This window comes from Motacilla alba, chromosome 7 (assembly GCF_015832195.1).
Source record: "Motacilla alba alba isolate MOTALB_02 chromosome 7, Motacilla_alba_V1.0_pri, whole genome shotgun sequence".
NCBI lineage: Eukaryota > Metazoa > Chordata > Aves > Passeriformes > Motacillidae > Motacilla > Motacilla alba.
The window spans coordinates 20,750,275-20,768,613 of record NC_052022.1 but is presented as its reverse complement, the minus strand read 5'-3'; the positions used below and the strand labels follow the sequence as shown (position 1 = coordinate 20,768,613).

Genomic DNA, 18,339 nt, shown 5'->3' with positions numbered 1-18,339 from the left:
TCCAAACAATAGGAACAAACCTGGAACAAATAAAATCATGAACTCAGCAATGTTACCAATTGATTGCAAAGATAAAAATGCCTGTTGAATTAATTGTGTCCCTGTAGTTTATTCTACTGCATACTTTGCTTCTGGGAAGATTCTGTATCTGAAAAAGCCATATGAAGTATATTCATCAAACAGCACAAATGGAAATAAATATTTCTCACTTGAAATGATAGGACACAAATTTGTCTCTATATTATTAGCTGGTTTTCCTCTGAATCATCTTGAACTTCTAGTCAGACAGTGAAGTTAAAATAAATTATTTCATCATGCTGCAGAATATTTCTTAACTGTGTAATTCTTTCCTCTGCAGAATGCAGGTACCAAGCAGATTGTGGTTCTGTGTCAGCATTTCCCTGGTGACTCTCAACTTTTGCAGAATATATGTTTTGACTAAAAGAATGTAATTATTTTTATAAATAAAAAAATCCGTATGTGTATACTGGTTCCACACAGTCCTGCTTAATGCCAAAAATAATATGCTCTGCGTCCAAAGCAAAATGTAGACTATATCAATGAGATCATCTCTGAAGCTTAATTATGAGATAATAGTTGCAACTTCTAATTTCAGGCTTAATAATTTTTATGACATCCAGCTTCACAGCACAGAACCAGTGTGAATGCAATAGGAAAGACTTTTGCCATTTGAACATCGTCATTCCCTTGGCATGCACTTGGCTGCCATCTGGGCTTGCCAAGCAGTAGCACAGCCATCCCCAGGAGCATTCAGGAGGGGAAAGGGCACATGCCAGACCACCTCTCCCCTCACAGCTGCAGGCCCTGAGTGACCTAACCCATGGTCATTGAACCCAGAGGTCTCTCAAGTGCTGTATTAGCCAAGGTCTTGAGTTTGCCAACCTGAGGTAAAATCCTGCCCAAGATAAGATAACTTGTAGTGCTCACATTAGTGACTGAGCAGGACATATTAGTCAGGTAGCGAAAATTAAGAATATATCCCTTCTTTATTTAAACCCTTCCAATTTAAATGTTTTCTCCTGAGAAACAAATGAGCTAATGAGACCGTGGTGTTGCGTCACTGCCTGGCTGGCTTTAATCTCATCGTCCATCTCTCAGTGCATGAAGGCCAACTGTGGGTTTGAGGCCCAGCAAATGACAAGCCAAGTTTGATATATCAGCCAATTAGTAGCATTGGTATTTATGCAGGAATGAAGCTGAAAGTGCAAATAAGGCCAGTGACTAAACCTTTCCAGCAATTACATTTAATAAGGTACTGCATGTTATTTACAGAAAAGATAGATCACACAACTTCTACATGTAAATGCACGGAGTGCACGGAGTGCGAAGACAAAAGCTGTACTCTCATAACATGCTTAACAAAATAAATAAACCAGAATTATTTTGGCACAATAACTATAACATAAATAAATATTGTAGAACATAATGAATTGACATTTATTTACAGTCTATTGAAAGTGCAAACAATTGGCTGAAAATTAAGATATTTGTAAATGTGTAAGACCAGAAAATGTGTTAACCAGCCACGATTAATTCTAGCTGAACTTTAAGGTTTTAATGTCCAGGAAAATATTATCTTGAAATCCATTTGTGCATATTGTGCTCTTTTTGAACCAGTCCTTTGCTACCTTTAATGCTATTAATTTTGATGACCTTACTTTTTAACTGAATTTTGTAAAAACCTGATTGGTAATTTAAAGAGAAGGAAGTAAAATGTAAACACTGATTAATCTGTTTATCATTCAAAATATTTTCAGTCCTATCAATTTTCTGAAATGGCCACACTGCTTGTAGTAGTAGACAGTATGATTAAGACTAGGATTTTTTCTTAGTATTTGTTGTATTTAAAATGGAAATATTTGTAAGTCTTCTCTGAATGGAGCTATACCTTGGACCGCTCTTGAACCTACATTATTTCATCAGATCCTCACGTCCATCTTCTACTGAGGTCAAGAGTAGCTGAGCAAGCTAAACTGACGATCAGTTTTGGTCCTGACCTGAAGCACAAATCATAAAATACAGATTCTTAATTAGGGAGAAAAACCCACTATCTACCTTAGAACTGTTATAAGTTTTTGTGCATTTCCCACTAACTATTCTATCTTTTGCCTTTTTTTAAATCTGTATGAGATATCACATACTACACTTTAGGATGAATTAACAGTTCACAACATGGCCACCCACAGGCCTACAGTGCATAAATTCTTCCTCAGCCAAAGTTCTCCGGCAGGCTGGTACATTGTGCGTTGCCTAAGACCTTATGGTATGTTTTTGCTTATTTTTGTAGTGGCAGTGCAGTAGCAGAGAAAGTGAAGTTCTTAACAAGTGACCTTGAGAGGATAAAAGATCGTTTCTCATCATTGCTTGAAATGTTTATGCTCGGCGCGGTTCCAGTCGGTGAGACATCTGTGATAAAGTTCTCTGGTTGTCAATCACATTTAATTGCCGCACGTAGCTCCGAACATCCTGATGGTTTTTATTAGTTAGGGCTGCATCAGGATCTGGTGAAAAAGAAATGATGTAGGATTGATACACATAAATGGACAAATGCCTGAACAAAATGCACAACTCCTTACAAGCTGTCACAGGAAAGACTAGATCCTGGTGAGTTAAAAAGGAAATATTTAGCAATTGCTCTCTTTGAAACCTTTTCTCTGTATTTGATGGTCTTTCTGGTTACTACTCCCACAAATTAACTTTTCTTTTGGACATCCTTGACTACATTTACTAAAATTGATGGCCCTTGGTTACAGTTTTACACATCACCTTATCAGTCATTAGCTATATTTTATACAGCTAACAAGTACAATTTAAAGCTGCTTATTTGCTTTTGAACCAGCAACTTTCACAGATTCAAAATTATGTAATTGATTTAAGCCTCTTTTCACACAATATTTTCATTTCTAGCTCAGTATTAAATGTTTGTAACAATGTAGTACTTGGTGGCTGCCCCATTCAAGTCTCAGAATTTACTACCAGTTTACATTACTTAACCACATTATACCTACTCCAGCAGCAGTTATGGAATACTACTGAGTTAAATTCTAAGTATCTTTAGCCCCACAGGGAACAGCTTACAGTGTAATGTAATATGTGTTAGGTAACTTAAATTCAACTAAAAAATTATACTGAGGCATCTACATTACGTTATACAGACAGACACACAAAACCCATGGAATTTAGATCCAGTAGATCTATGCACTGACATTTTGTTATATTATGTATAATGAAAATCTGCTTCAATTTCTAAGTATGTGGAGGTCTCATTCATGCTTAATACATGAAAATTAAAGACACAAAGCCAGAAAAACCTGGATTGTGGATGAAAAAAATCTTTCTTAATTTCTACAGTTCTACAGTAATTTCTACAGATCTTCTACATTTAAGCTTTGACTCATATGGAAAGAAACTATTTTTATAAAAATATAGTTTTATATTATTTATTCTGTTGTTTGAGAAAGGGGAAGCGTGCTGCGCATCAAAATGGATGAAGTGCTGAGGAAATGCCCATGTGACTGAGACTGACAGTTCAGCTCGATGGGATGTGACCCACAGAGAAGCCTGTTTGGCCATACAGCTCTGTCATCTTACATGGCCTCAAGGAAGTTCTGGTAATTACACTGACAAACAGGTTTTAAATTCACCACCTTATGCAGTTACGTCATTTATAAAGGTCATGTCTCCAGACTGGTTTCATATTAAAACAGCATTTATCCAAGCAAGTATTTGTGTGCTGCTGCCTGCTAGACTTATTTCAACCACTTCTGAATCCAGTGTCTAATTTCAACTGGCTCTAATCTGACAGATGGGTAGAGACCTCACAGATACTTAGCTCTTTCACATGCATGGAAAAGAGATGGAGGAGAAGGGGTTTATTAGAGCTTCCTGAGGGATATTTTGCCCTGTGAAACATCACAGGATCCAAACATGGAAGAATCACTGGAAAGCAGGCTCTTCAGTTCTGGTACACACAGAATTAGTTGTAATTACTGTAGCTACTGATGATAATGCCGACAGTACAGATGTTGGAATACACTTACTGAAAGATTGGCTTCGGCAGAATTTCACTGTCCTGACAGTGTTGGCAATCATGCGCTGGAAGGAAAAGATGGGATGCAATCAGAGAACAAGCACTGTATTTCATCAGCATTCAAACGAAGCACCTAACTGTGCCGGAGTGTGAAGACACATGCCAATAAAAGCAGTCATATGAAAGAAAATATAATTTTAATGCTGCTACTTTAATGTATAGGGTGTGATTTGCATTTACACAGGCTTTAAATAAGCATGAGTATAATTTACATGCGCTCAGAGAACTCTTTCCCTTGCTTGAATGCTGTAAAAGGCCCTAAGTAAGAATGAAAATCAGCCCCTTCAATGTGCGTTTCTTTGATAACATCTTACCATATTAAAAAGTAAAAGGAATACCATGGAGTATATGCACATTAATTTAAAGACTATCAGCTCCTAACAGCGAGGCCATTTCTAGAATATATTCAGCAATTAAAGAGCTTTCACCTTTTATACAAACTTGAGTTTAAAATGCAGTTCTCCTGGAAGCTGACAGTGTAAATAAGCATATGAGGGTGATTCCACTGGCAGAATGCTCAGTTCACAGATGAGAAGGCCACTGTCAGTACTGTGGCCTGCAGCCAAGTTTCATAAACAGACCTGTTACACAGTGTTACTTTGCACAAATGTATCTAACTCAACCTGAAAAGTGGATTCACTTTTGGTGGAGCCTTCTACTGACAGTTCACCAAAAAAAAAAAAAGCAGAAGTCACTTCAGTCCTTCTTGGCTCTGCTTCCTCTTCAGCAAAAAAACCCATCATTTCATTCAATGCAGTTTCAATCAATACACTTGCTGTGACAAATCAGATGTTATTTTACAATAGATTTTAAGAAAATAAATTAAGGTTAGTCATACAGCAAAACATTAGTTCTGGACTGTAGAATTTTAACTGGTTTCTGTGATTAGCACCACAGAAATAGTATACCTACCAGTATGGGGCAGAATTACTTGTTCTACATAATGTCAAATAATCTGAAATTTCAGCAGTTAGCTAGATAGTTTGATTCGATCCCTGTTATAAGGACAACATTTGTTTCAGTTTCTTTTGCTTAGGTTAAGAAAAAGCAGAGGAAGGAAATGCTGTCCCCTATCAGACTCTAATGTCTGCGTTCCAACACAGCAACATCATCTAACACAGTGCACTCTCCCCAGGCTGCTTGATACATTATGGAAATTTTGTGTGAGATTAACAAGCAAGTTAGTCATAAATTCTCACAAAATGGGATTATACATCTCTTACTAGTGAACAAGAAAGCCTGGGGCATATGCTCCTCTAAATTAATTATAATCTTAAGCGAAATCACAATTATAATCTTAAACGAAAATGTTACAAATAAATTAAGCTTGTGAAATCTCTCATTTCAGAATGGGAAGCAACAATGTAAGACGTTCCTTACACACACAATGGATAATCTCAGACAGTTTAATGTACTATCAAGCATACAAAAATGAGCGGGTTGGTTGGTGTAAGAAATGCTACTGATGTGTTTCTTACACTACTGAAGTGACATCCTAAATGTTTGTGGATTACACCTTGTATTATCAAATGAAACTGATCTAAAATGTTATTTCTAAAACACACTTTCCCAAAAGATCTAGAGAATCCAGATATGGATCTGCTTATGTTGTTCCTAAAGTTATATGTATCTACATGTATAATTCAAGTACGTGTAAATTTTATCCCAATGTAATTTTCATACCTCTTCAAGCCACTATTACTATGCAGATTCTCTAAGGCACTTACCTTGCAAACACTCTCACAGGTGCTTAGCATTAAGCATGCGAATAAACTCCACTGACTTCAGTGGAACCTCTTAAATACTCAAGGTAACTGTGCTGAGACAGAACACACTAGATGGAACAGTGTCGGTTTTTCAGTCTAGCCCAATCAAATGTAAGTGAAAACAACACAGGCATATAAATATGACTGTTTCACACTTCTATGGCTTCATATTTGGCTCTGTTATGTGATGCTGCTATTTTGATTTATACTAGTTCAAAAAATACTCATCTACAATAACTGTTTCAAGGAGGGATCATAAAGTTGAACTGCACCAACCAACACAATGAAGTTTCAAGACTGTCTAGCTTCAAAGGAAGCTTTGCTAAGAACACTTCATTTTTAGGAAGATAGCTAGTTTTGCTTGATGTGCTTTCTAGATGGATTGTTAATACACACCCTAATTTTTCTACCTTTAAGTATTTAAGTTTTGAAGCCTCATCTCATAATAATCTTTGCAGCTATTATTATTTAGCTTCATATGTGAAAACTGAGATTTATCAAAAAAAAAGTGTTCTTTGGAATAATTTTACTCTTTTTTCTCTTGTGGGGAGTTTGCTCTCATAAAAAGCAGAACATCCAGAATAAATACTGTAATGCAGTACTATACTGAAAGAAAAATTAAGGGTATGTAGTGAAGGTTTTTTAAAAAGTTTTTGCTACTATCAAATTTGCCATTATGTGGGCTCTTCTAGGCAAGGAAAAATGGAAGTGGCAACAGACTTGTCCGACTTCTGGTTAAAGGCTGAACTGCCTGGCTTCCTTCAGTTGAAAATAATGAACCCTTCATTTTAAAGGGTTCCTTTGCCTTTTCCTGAGGATGATGTGATTCTATCTGTGCATTCAGAATTATCCTGGCAATGATGAAACCAGTGAGGAAACCTATGAGGAAGTGAGTGTTAATGCTGAATAAATGTGGCCCAAAGACAGCATCACAAGCCAATGGGGAGATTCTGAAGCATGATGTATCTTTGAAGAGCTCTTTTCACACTACTTTTTTTCCAAGTGCTGTTCTACTGTCTCATAATGTCTAAGCTCCTAACAGTTCCTCTTTGTAGGGTACAAAGTGAAAAATAGGTTATGAAACAAAGTGAAATTTCCCTTCTTGAATATCGTAGATAAGTTAGATTGTCTTCTTTTGATGCAAGAAAACTAGAAGCATAGACAGAAAAAATGTTCAGATGGAAGTTTAATTGCCTGCTCCTTACAGTTTTTCTTCAAATAGAGGATTACCTCTAGTCAATGCCTGCAAAGATTAACCTCTGTTTACTCGCAGTGCTAAGCAAGACCACTATCAAAAAGCCATGCAAACCTAAATTTGGTTCTTTCTGAAATAGAACCAACTGCATAATGTAACAAATAATGGCTACTACCAGCGTGCTGTGTATACACAACAATACCCTTTCAAGTTTTACAGTCTGGAATTGTGGCAGCAGGCCAGCACATTATCTTCTAATCCATTCCAAAGCCAGGTTGCTAAATGTTATAAATATTCATATATGCTATTGAAAACTACTAAGGGCTTTAGTCACACACTTTTTGCATAATCTTTATGTTCCAAAAATTAAAGCATGTTTGCCCCTTTTTTCTGCATATGGATAAGAGTGTGAATTCCCTTTTGTTCATCTCCACAAAACCTGAAAACAAATATGCACAAATTCTCTAATCCTCTTTTCGCACCTGAAGGGTGAAGAGGCTTGACAAACAGAAGCATCAGTGGTCAGCACCATGGCACTGTCTTGTGCTGCCATGGCAGGTCAGCACTTTCAGAGCTTTTTCCTGACTTCTGCTCCCTCTACAGGTGTTATTCCTGAAATAATGCTGGGTAATGTCATATGGAGAAGGTGCCAAAGAAAGTAATCTTTGTTCAGGCTCTCTGATGGTTTGAGAAATGGTGCTGATAAAGTTCCCAATTAATTGCATCTTCCCTTTGTCTATGAATACAAAATTCTGTAATGGCAGTCAGAGTGAAATTAGGCAGCTGAGGTTTGAATAAAAGAAGAATCAGTAAGTGGTCAAGAGTATGAAATACTGCCTGTCCCTAAGGAGAGTCATGCTCAGTACCTTCCTCACTTTCCTCTCTCTTCTTTCCCTGCCAAGACCTAATTCTAGGAAAGTGCTTGTAAATTTTTTCAAACTATTTAGCTATAAAAACAGTGTCACTTAAATGGTGTATATTGCCATGTGCTGCAGGTTGTAGGTTATCCTGTACCTGCTAAATCATATACAGGAGCTATTACTACTGGTGCTATTTGGGTGCTTGCCTTCACCTGAGCAGAGAGTCATTCTAGATCACAAACTAATTGTGTTTGCTGCCTTCTGCCATCTTTGTATCTTTCACATACTTGCAGCTCTCAACATCTTCCCCACCGTCCAAACTAAAACTACAGTATTTGAAAAGCTTTAGAAGTTTTGCTCCTCTGTAATAAATATGTCTTCAGTTATTACATAGATGAGTCTTCTGAAGGCACATTTACAACTAACATGTACTGTCAAGTCACTAGGGGAGAAGAGATGTAGGTGGTTTGGTATCATGTCATATATGCCAAACTAGAATGTACATCTGAGCAACACCATGGTGGAAACAGCTTGCAACCTCTCCCCATCAGCTTCTTGCAGTGAGATAAGTTAAAGACATTCAATACTTCCCTTAAACCATGTCTTGGTTGCTATTGAAGACAAAGCTTTTTACTAAAGACTTACACTACAAAGATCAGTAATTTAGTAATTTTGCCTACTTATTGACAAATGCATAAATAACATTTTCCAGTCTGGATATTAAGGCTTCATGCAATGGCATGCGTAAAGAGCACAAACACAGTGCAAATACAAAGACTAAGAGCATACCTATTTCTGACATGTTCAGTACTGTTTACCCACATCTTGTACAAAACAAATGGGTCTGTTTACAAACATCCCTCTTTACTCATAGCTGTGGCTTTGCCACTTGTGGTTACTCTCTTCCCTGGCTAGGTGTCCCTGTCCTTCCACTCCTCACAGCCTCCTCCAGATAAGGCATCTGTGGGGATCAGGAGATGGGGAAGGGGAAGAAAGAGCAGCCAGTCACAAAGGCAGCAGCAGGTAAAGCTCAGCAATGCTCTGCAGAGTGATGTCCCCTTACTACCTTACTACTGCCAATATCACAGTTCTGTCACTCCACCACTGAAAAGATCAATATATAGGAAAGCATAGCAGGAAAACATTGACTCCGTCTTTTTCTTTGTTAGCTTGAGTTGCTAAAAAAGACTAGGCTAATGTGGCTCAACACCATCTGTCTGTTTTTCCCTTCTTCTCTAGATAATTTTGTTCAATTTGAAAAAAGAACCCACAGTTTTCAAACACAAGAAAGCTCCTACCAATTTTCTGTGAAAACAGATGGCTGTGGACAAGAGAAAGATTGTGTAAGTGCCCTCCTGTCTCCTTCAGGAAAAAGGCTGTAGTGCAAGTTCCTATGTTATGACAAAAGCCTATTCACACAGAATTCCCCAGCCATGAAGAAACAACACATGCCCCAGCCACGAGGAGAGATCTGAGCAGAGCTCAAGCAGCCATGAAACACAAATGTTTAGGAAACCAGGCCTTGCTGTTTCTGGCACTCAGGGAGCTCCTGGCTCAGACCCTGCCTGACAGCTTCTGCATGTTTTAAGATGCATCATTAAATATAAATAATAACAGAAACATTGCAAAACAGGAAAGATTTAAAGGAAGCTGTTTCAGCTGAAGAGATGCCACTAGATCAAACTTCTACTTTTGGCTGCCAGTTACAGGAATAAAGTTGTCAGCAGCACATCAGCTGTCGGGATCAGGGCTCTGTGGTGAGAATGCAGACGCGATGCCAGAGGCTGTTCTCAGTTTCATCACTGTGCTTACATGGGAGTCGGAGGGACCCACCTCCTCCAGTGGCAAGTGGCACCACCAGTGGCAACTACCCAGATATTTTTATTCATAAACTTCAGCAAACATAAAAGGAAACAATCTTCCAAAGAACCAAGATGTTTCAGAAACATCAGTAAGAGTGGCTCCCAGCAATACTCTAAGGAATCTCCATCTGCTTATGACAGAACATCGTGCAGCAGAACAAACAGACAGATACAACAAATGGCAGGACATCATTCCTGTGAAAAAATCTGGTTCCTACTTTTCTCCTGAAAATGGCAGAGTAACATCACAAAAACACCTTGGGCTTATACTTATTTAAAAGAGAGGAGAATTTACCTGAGAGTTATCTGGCTGAGTGGTCTTGTCTTCACAGTTTAATATCTGGCAATTATGTGTGGATATGACAGTTTTAAGCTTAACACAAGTAGGCGGCAGCGACTGAGGTTTAACAGTAGGCTTTTCTTCTTTGCTTGACCTGATGACACATGCAAAAAGCTAAAAACTGCCAGGTCCACAGTAAGATTTGAACGAATTATGTGGGTGGAATTTGAATACAGGTTGCTCTGAACAGCTACGGGTTGAGAAAGGCAGTAAAAGCACCATAGAAGCATGCAAAGAGCTAGTGAAGAACAATACAGATATGAAAGATATATTTGCAGTAAGGCCTGGAGAAAAAGGAGAGTGAGCTTTTAGGTAGAATACCAACCGAAGAAAGGCTTAGAATACTAAAAAAGGAGAATGTTTCCCTTTCTGGTGAGTTGAGGAACATGAGACATAATACTGATTCCATTAAAAATATGCAGCATCAAAAATGCACTAACTGATCTTCACATTCCTCTCCTAAAGAAAATGATCAACAGTCAGATTACTGGTACTGCACTCTTGCAGTGTAAAATATTATTTAAAACTTTTGGGCGCTACTAGTAAACTCTTTTTCTGAGGGTAACATTCTTTTGAGGATAAGACAATAAGCAGACTAAGGTAAAGAGGGCAGACCTGCAGCAACTTAGATCAGTTTAAGCTGCTATAAAATTCACTCTTGGCCTTGGGAGTGCCAAAATGTGGTACAGAGTGGTGCAGAACTATTCTTAAATGACAAGCCTGTGTTGAAGTGCTTACAGGAGAGCTCCTCCCTCTTGTAATGGCTTTCACACAAAATGAGGCATAAAGAGTTTGAAGCACAGAGCTCTGAGGCCAGTGGATGTACTGGCTCTTCTGGCTCAGGAGGTGTAAGCAGGCCAAGTGAGGTGGAGATGTTGGAGCCAGCCACAGAACCATGGCTATAGCAATGCAGCTGCCATCCATTCTGGTTTGGAGGTGAGATCCCAACCAAGTCTGAGATCCCTTTTGTGTTCCCCGAAGTATTTACTATCCATATTGTAATATCTATACCTAATTACAACAGGCAGTGCAGAAAAAAAAAAGTCCTTTTCTGCAGGTAGAAGGCTCAAGGCCTTTGGAAGGAGATGGCAACACAGTCTGCATATGCAATTACAGAATGCCATTACTGCAAAGTGAGGTCAGGCCCTTACTCAGGCATTAGCACTGCCATTTACTTACAAAATGTCTCATCTTAGCAAAGGGGTATTTTCAACCAAGGACAGAGGCTGTCCTGCAGCTACAGATTAAAATCTAAGAGAATTTACTCAGAGTGATGATCACTTTTCTGAGAAGTTTTTTAAAGAGCTTAAAGCACTCCTTTTTTCCTCTCTGCAGTTATCAGTGCTCAGAGGGTCAGACAAACGCCTCCACATTGCAGTGGAAATAACTGGAGTTATGTAACTCCAGTGGAATGGAGTGGTTCTGATTACTGTACTACTAAGAACAAGCACATGTAGGTGCCAGAGGAAATATGCTCTAGCATGGCTGCTGAATGGCTGAGAGGAAACGGCCTCAAGTTGTGCCAGGGGAGGTTTAGATTGGATGTGAGAAAAAATTTCTTCACTTTAAGGGTGGTCAGGCATTGGAATAGGCTGCCCAGGAAAGTGGTGGAATCACTATGCCTGGAAGTGTTCACAGAGCACACGGATGTGGTACTCAGGGACAAAGTTTACTGGGGAACCCAGTGGTGCTGGGCTAGGAGTTGGATTCAGGGATCTTGGAGATCTTTTCTAACCTCAGTGATTCTGTGATTCTACTACTGACTGCCAGATCAACAAGTCAGGTTTGGTTTTCCTATGCAGATGCCATAACTGGCTTTGGCTAATGCAAGTTCTCAGATACAGGTGTCATTAACCACACTAATGAGGAACATGACCTCAGCAACCAAGAAAATGTCTTCTCACTGCTGAGAAACTCAAGTTTCAGTTGAGACTCCTGTGATGGAAAGTTGCCTGCCTGCAGTTTCTGACAATGGTGTTTGAAATTATAACAGCCTAGGTGCAGGACTTTTATCAAAGTTGAGCATACTCTAACCTCTTATCATTGATTCTCCTTTTCAGTAGGAAGGCAATCTAGCCACAGACACCTCTTCTCATTTGTGAAGGGAAAGAAGAAATATATGTTGTGCAAGTTCTTTTCATTGCTTTTCTCATTCTCCAAGGAGCAATGCAGAACTATCCCAGCCTGAGGCAGTCCAGGCCTGTTTGAAGGAACAGCAGTTAAAATCACAGGTTGGTCCCAAACTGTTAAAAAGTCTCTCTAACAGCTCTTCTTCCTGACCCTGATGCTCCCTCTCCTAGGAAACATTTTGGCTGTGCATGGCTCAGTGGGCAGTTTATTCTCCACGTCTGTGAGATCTTCCAGAAAACCAGAGGCCCCAGGCTCTGTGTACAATGCAGACTATTTTTTTGCCAGGTCTTGGTCCTGCCTTCATTCTCTCTAGGCCTGAAAGTCACTGATGAGAAGTTCACTCTTGAAGAGGTGAATAGGGAGGTATTTTTAAGTTTCCTTTCAAATATGTCATACATACCATTTTTTCGAAGTTGACTAGATTGTCAGTAAATGTCTTGTTTCCCTCATGAGTAAACGTCATGTCTGTATGGAAATAAAAAACACATAAAAGCCCATTTCTGAATCATGGCCGTACAAAATAGCAGAATGTTTTATCTACCCTTACAAAAATTGTAGCAGCTGTAAAGTAAAAAATTTAGGTTTTAATTTGCAGCATTTCTAAGACTAATAAAACTGAGGTATGATATTCATATGTACAAAAGCAGTTTGTCTTGTCTTTGTATTGTGCTTTTCATAATGGAAGAAGATCATACCTCACACTGAGATTGATTTTTGCTTTTTCTTGCTGCTACTCTTATCCTTCAGATATTTGACAAATAGCTTTCAAGTTAATAATTCTGGTAACATCCAAGCTTACCTTTTATAAGCAGTGGCATGAAAGGAATTATTGGAGGGTCCAATTTAGCTACAGTTAGTCTGTAGGCCCTATGGTTTCTTGATGGATCCTTACAAAAAAGAGAAATCAAATAATTACTAATAGGTATTATTATATGTATCAAGACACTATATGCATTAATTTAGATGTCATGGCATTTATTAAAAACATTCTTTTTTCTTGTGACTTTAAAAGTGCATCTGCAAATTCAGACACCTTTTATCATTTTCCCCAACTGGTTACACAATGAGAATGCAACTGCTAAACACAAACATTTTTTCATGCCAAATAGCTAGGTTAGATATGATTACAAAAACATCCTTCATAAAAGAAACCACATATTTTTTCCTCCCTCCTTACAGCTGCAGATCCAGTTTTGCATATGTTGTAGCAGTGAAATGTATTGCCTGGAAAAATCCAGGTTGAAAAATAGAATTTCCCATATGTACTATTGGAAAACAAGTGATAAAGCTTTTCTGAGTTCCCAGATTAACTTTGAGTGGTACATAAGTTCTCTCAGAGTAGGTTCCTAAGAGTATAATTTATTAGTCATACATACTTGTTTTAGCAGCTCTAAAATGGGATCATAAACTTCTTAAAGTCAAACAAGGACATATAAAATGTTCTGAATCAAGGAATTCAAATCAGAAACTGAATTATCTCAGATTGTGCATAGAATAAGGATCTATTGCTATTCACCATTAAGCTTTCAAACTCTGCATAGATCTTCTTGAACTTGCTTGGGAGTTTCTGTTAATAAAAACAAAAATAGCAAACCTTAATTAAATCCGATCAGTGCGGCAATTTTACTGTAAATGCTAGTTCCTTCTACAACGCCCTAAGTCAGGAAAGTGCTCTTTTTTTGCCAGATATTTCTAACAATGTGCTAATCTAAAATACAGCATGTTTCCTAGCAACCAGATTAAAAATAGAGACGGGACCAGCCATGAAACCTGGATCCTGATTTAAACCCTGACTTGAATTTAGTCCTTTGGGATGTTTAGATTCAGATTTTTGTTTGGCTCACATAGCAATCACTGAATTCAGAATCTAAGTGGAAATTCATGTGGATGCTTTCAGGACATCCCTGATTATAGCCTATCTGAAAGTACAATCTACACCCAGCTTGTGTAGGGGCTGATCAGTTTAATTATTCATACCTACGATGAACTGCCCTTGCAAACATTCATATTCAGGCCTGGGCATTTCCAGGAGGTTTTTTTTGCTCATGCTGATGCATTTATTAGTAAAATTCTTGACATGCTCAGCAGCAAAGGTCCTCCATCACTTTCTGGGATACAAATTAATGAATATTTTTTCAGTCCACAATACCTACACAAATAAATAATGGTCAGTTGATCATGCAATGATTGAGATGAGATGGGCTTTACTAAATACCTTCTTTCCCCCTCATGCATAGTATGTTACACAGATTAAATAACTTTAAAGACTATAAGATATGTTATAAATTGGTTTCAGAGATCACTGTAATTTTTTATGTACCATCAGAACAAGTCAGTTATTTTTAGTAAGAAATTTCTCTGTATTTGCTGAATTTTTCAGACTACTGTTAGCAGTGGATAACATTAAAAATTAATAGAGACTTTATAGTGCAGAAATTATTTTTTGCAATACTTTCTACATTTGAAGTGCGTACCCTAGCAAGCTATTTACACTGTGCCACAGCAAGGGCCTAATTTTTAATGATGTGTGTCAACAACTGTGTGCCTAGTTTGCATATGCATGCAGATTAGGTATTTGTGAAGTAAGTGGTATAATTGGACATTTGCACCTGCAAATATCTAATTTCTGCATGCAAGTAATGTAAATGCATGATAATATAGAAAAAATCAGGTCTTTGTATGTTTGTCTTTAAGTATTTTCTGTATATATCTGGCTAAAAATCAAATTGCAGAAATTCTCTTGTTAAACCCCCTGCTCTACAGAACCAGAGTGTGATAACATTTCCATGATCTCAATTTAATCCTCCACATGTACAAATGATCTGTACCCTCCTACCAGATCAGACCTGGTGCCAATTTCAGATTGCTGTATGTAGTATATACATTCAATTCCTTCTTCTCTAGTCCTGTACTGGGTCAGCTCTCCCAGCTCCTCTCAGTAGCCACAAATAAAGGGTCATTATTTTGAGAAACTGAAAATCTTTGTTTGTAGCACTGATTTTATATGATACACATACTTTTGAAAAATGGGACTGGTGTACTCTCAGACATGTTAGTCCGATCTCCTGTGTAAGAGCACATTTTTAAAGGTGTTTGAATTTTGTTCTCAGTGGCATCAATAACCTCAGTCATGCTAATTATTTTGAATTTCTAATGAATAAAATGCACATTTAAATCTGTACTGCTTTTGATAACCAGTGTGTTCTCAGTGGTTACACTGTACTGGACACTGCACCATTTTTATATACTCTTACAAAAGAGCAAAGCCACAGAAAAAGGTGGAAGCTCTGAGAATGAAGACTAAACTGCCACTAAGCATGGAAATGTACGTCAGAGAGAAAACCAGAACTGGTTAGGAAAAACCCACATTTTAACAGGGCAACAGAATCCCTGTGGAGATCAGAAAATAATATGTATAAACAGAGGATGAATTAAAGAGAATTATCAGTAGAGTGATCTCACTGAACCACCAGCAAAGTGAAGGCACTCAGAGGATGGGCTGGTCTAAGAGGTTAGCTGGCTAGCTTGCTCATCCTGTTGGGCAGTTTAGCTCAGCAACAGGAGCCGCTGTTGTCACTCTTGTTAACTCCTGAGAGTATCCAGCACGTCCATGGGTGTACCACGCTGCCTCACTAATAAATACTGTCAGCCTTAGCTAAGGCTTATGGTCAGGAGCTAAATTAGTAGACTAGCTTTATCAATAATAAAGTTCTAGCTTTATCAATAATAAAGGCCCAATTCACGTTTTTGCTAACTACAAGCACAAGTCCCCCTCAAGCTTCCTGGAATAGGATTTTAGCAAAGACTTACCTCCCACGTTAATGAGAGACGGCTCACAGCAACATTACTCAGTCCCATAATAATAGCGAAAAAGGAATTCAGATTTTTGTATTCTTTACAGCTGAAACACAAAGGGCCAGGTTTAAAGTTGTATGTATCAGTCGGAGCAGTACTTATGACAACCTTAAGAGAGCTGAACCCAGGCATCTAGCTTAGAAGTGACTGAATTTAGGCAGTCCTGGCCAGCATGCCTGCAGACACCTCTTCACCAATGTGTTAGCACTTCACCACACTCTGGAGGCTTCTTTCCCTTCCCTCCTAAATGACCTCCCTTCTTCTACTTCACTGGGTGTCAGCTTCTGCAAGGATTTCTAGTCTTTAAACCAATTATCCGACCAGAAACACAGCCCTGAAACTGGGCTCAATTCAGTCCCAAGCGATACCAGAAACAGTGTAAACAACTGTTTATAACTTCATTTGCTGCAGAACTTGCTGACAGCTCCTGAATGGCTAATGAATGCTTGAAGCTCTCCTTAGGCAATCTTCATTGCAGTTTACAGGGCCACTGAGTCTTTTTAAAGGGAGACAACCAGCTGTCTGGACATGCCCTATGACAGTGACCTGTCCTGCAGTACAGGATTTCTATTACTTATAGATTCTGGGACTTCTAGTATGTTTCAAGAAAGAGCAGCCATTTGTTACCAGCTTCATTAAAGAGGCCCTGGGCAAAAGGAGCTCCTGGTCACACTCCATCTCTAATGCAAAGAAGGATTTTGCTATCAGTCAGGAAAAATTGGAACATGTAATTGAGTGCTATGGAAGATCCAACATGTCATATAAAGGGGTAGATACAATCTGATGGGCACAGTCAACACAACTGCTCAGCTGGGTCTGCACCAGTGGCTCACTGACTCAATAGGAAGGGAAGAGATAGAACAAAGCCTATCAGAAAAAAATCCTCACAAAACTGAATCTCACTGGGTTTTTGCAAATAATCTCTTATTTTTCTCAACTGATGTGCCAACATCCAATTTCAGCACCTCAGTCTCTGTTTCTTCAGCCATGAGTGGCTTTCCTTAGGGGTTGGTATTGAGACTGTTGGGGCTTAACATCTCTGTCAGTGTCATGGACAGTGGCATCGAGTGCACCCTCAGCAGGTTTGCTGATGACACCAAGCTGTGTGGTGCAGTGGAGAGAAGGGATGCCATCCAGACTTTGACAGGCTTGAGGGGTGGGATGTGTGAACCTCATGAAATTCAACAAGGCCAAGTGCAAGGTCCTGTACCTAAGTCAGGGCAATCCCAAGCACAAACACAGGCTGGGTGAAGAATGGATTGAGAGCAGCCCTGGGGAGAAGTACCTGGGGGTGCTGGTGGACAAGAATCTTACATGAGTTGATAATATGTGCTTGCAGCCTCAAAAGCCAGCCATGTCCTGGGCTGCAGCAAAAGCATCGTGGCCAGCAGGCCAAGGGAGGTGGCTCTCCCCTGCTGTTCTTGTGAGGCCCTACCCGCAGAGCTGTGTCCAGCTCTGGGACTCCAGCATATGAATGACGTGGATTTGCTGGAGTGAGTGCAAAGGAGGGCACTGATGTGGTGAGACACTGAACAGCCTGCCCAGAGTTGTCCTGCCCCATTCCTGGAAGGTATCAAGACCAGGTTGGATGGGGCTTTAAGCAACCTGGTCTAGTGTTGCTAGATGGGCAGATGGTCCTGCCCATGGCAAGGGGGTTGGAACTCGATGATCTTTACGGTCCTTTCCAACACAAACTATTCTATGATTATGTGATTTACCAAGAAAACTTTAACAAGATTCAATCTATGATTCTCATATTTTTAATTCATCATTGAAGCTCTTAGCTCCTCTGAGGTATCCTTAGCTTCAGACAAAATTAGTACAATCATCTCATCCTACTGACTTCATAATTGCCACATCATTCTATTCTCCATCATCCATCATGTACACCATTCTCTTCTTTTTGTACCTCCATTTTACCAGATTTAGATGTATTGAGTGAGTGAGTCCTTGAGATTTTGGCCTCACTTGCATCTGCACCGTGTGAACACTGAGCATGTGAATAAATGATCTCTCCCATATGCTGGTTTGTCTGTTGGGAGATTGATGCCCTCTCAGATCTTCTGGCAGAGCTGCTCATACAAATTCTCCCACATCAGATTAGCGACAGTGAGCAAGGGTAGAATGGATAAACTGAAATGCTAAAGCTTCACCAACTTAATCTACTAGTCCAGGTCAGAGAGTGCCTCATTAGTGGATCTGAGCGGAGATAAAGATGAA

General features: G+C 39.1%; 1 protein-coding gene across 8 annotated transcripts in view; it reads right to left on the bottom strand.

The window, feature by feature from the left end:
• Positions 1 to 1,249: 1,249 nt before the first annotated feature.
• The window catches only part of RAPGEF4 (Rap guanine nucleotide exchange factor 4), a 150,886-nt gene continuing 133,796 nt past the window's right edge, over positions 1,250 to 18,339 (bottom strand). For all 8 annotated transcript variants that reach the window (XM_038142848.1, XM_038142849.1, XM_038142853.1 and 5 more), the window contains 6 exons: positions 16,075 to 16,165; positions 13,781 to 13,831; positions 13,064 to 13,151; positions 12,665 to 12,729; positions 4,062 to 4,116; positions 1,250 to 2,522 (listed from right to left, as the gene is read on the bottom strand). In XM_038142848.1, coding sequence (XP_037998776.1) covers positions 2,395 to 2,522; positions 4,062 to 4,116; positions 12,665 to 12,729; positions 13,064 to 13,151; positions 13,781 to 13,831; positions 16,075 to 16,165 — 478 coding nt within the window. In that variant the 3' untranslated portion in view covers positions 1,250 to 2,394. The remainder of the gene's footprint in view (positions 2,523 to 4,061; positions 4,117 to 12,664; positions 12,730 to 13,063; positions 13,152 to 13,780; positions 13,832 to 16,074; positions 16,166 to 18,339) is intronic.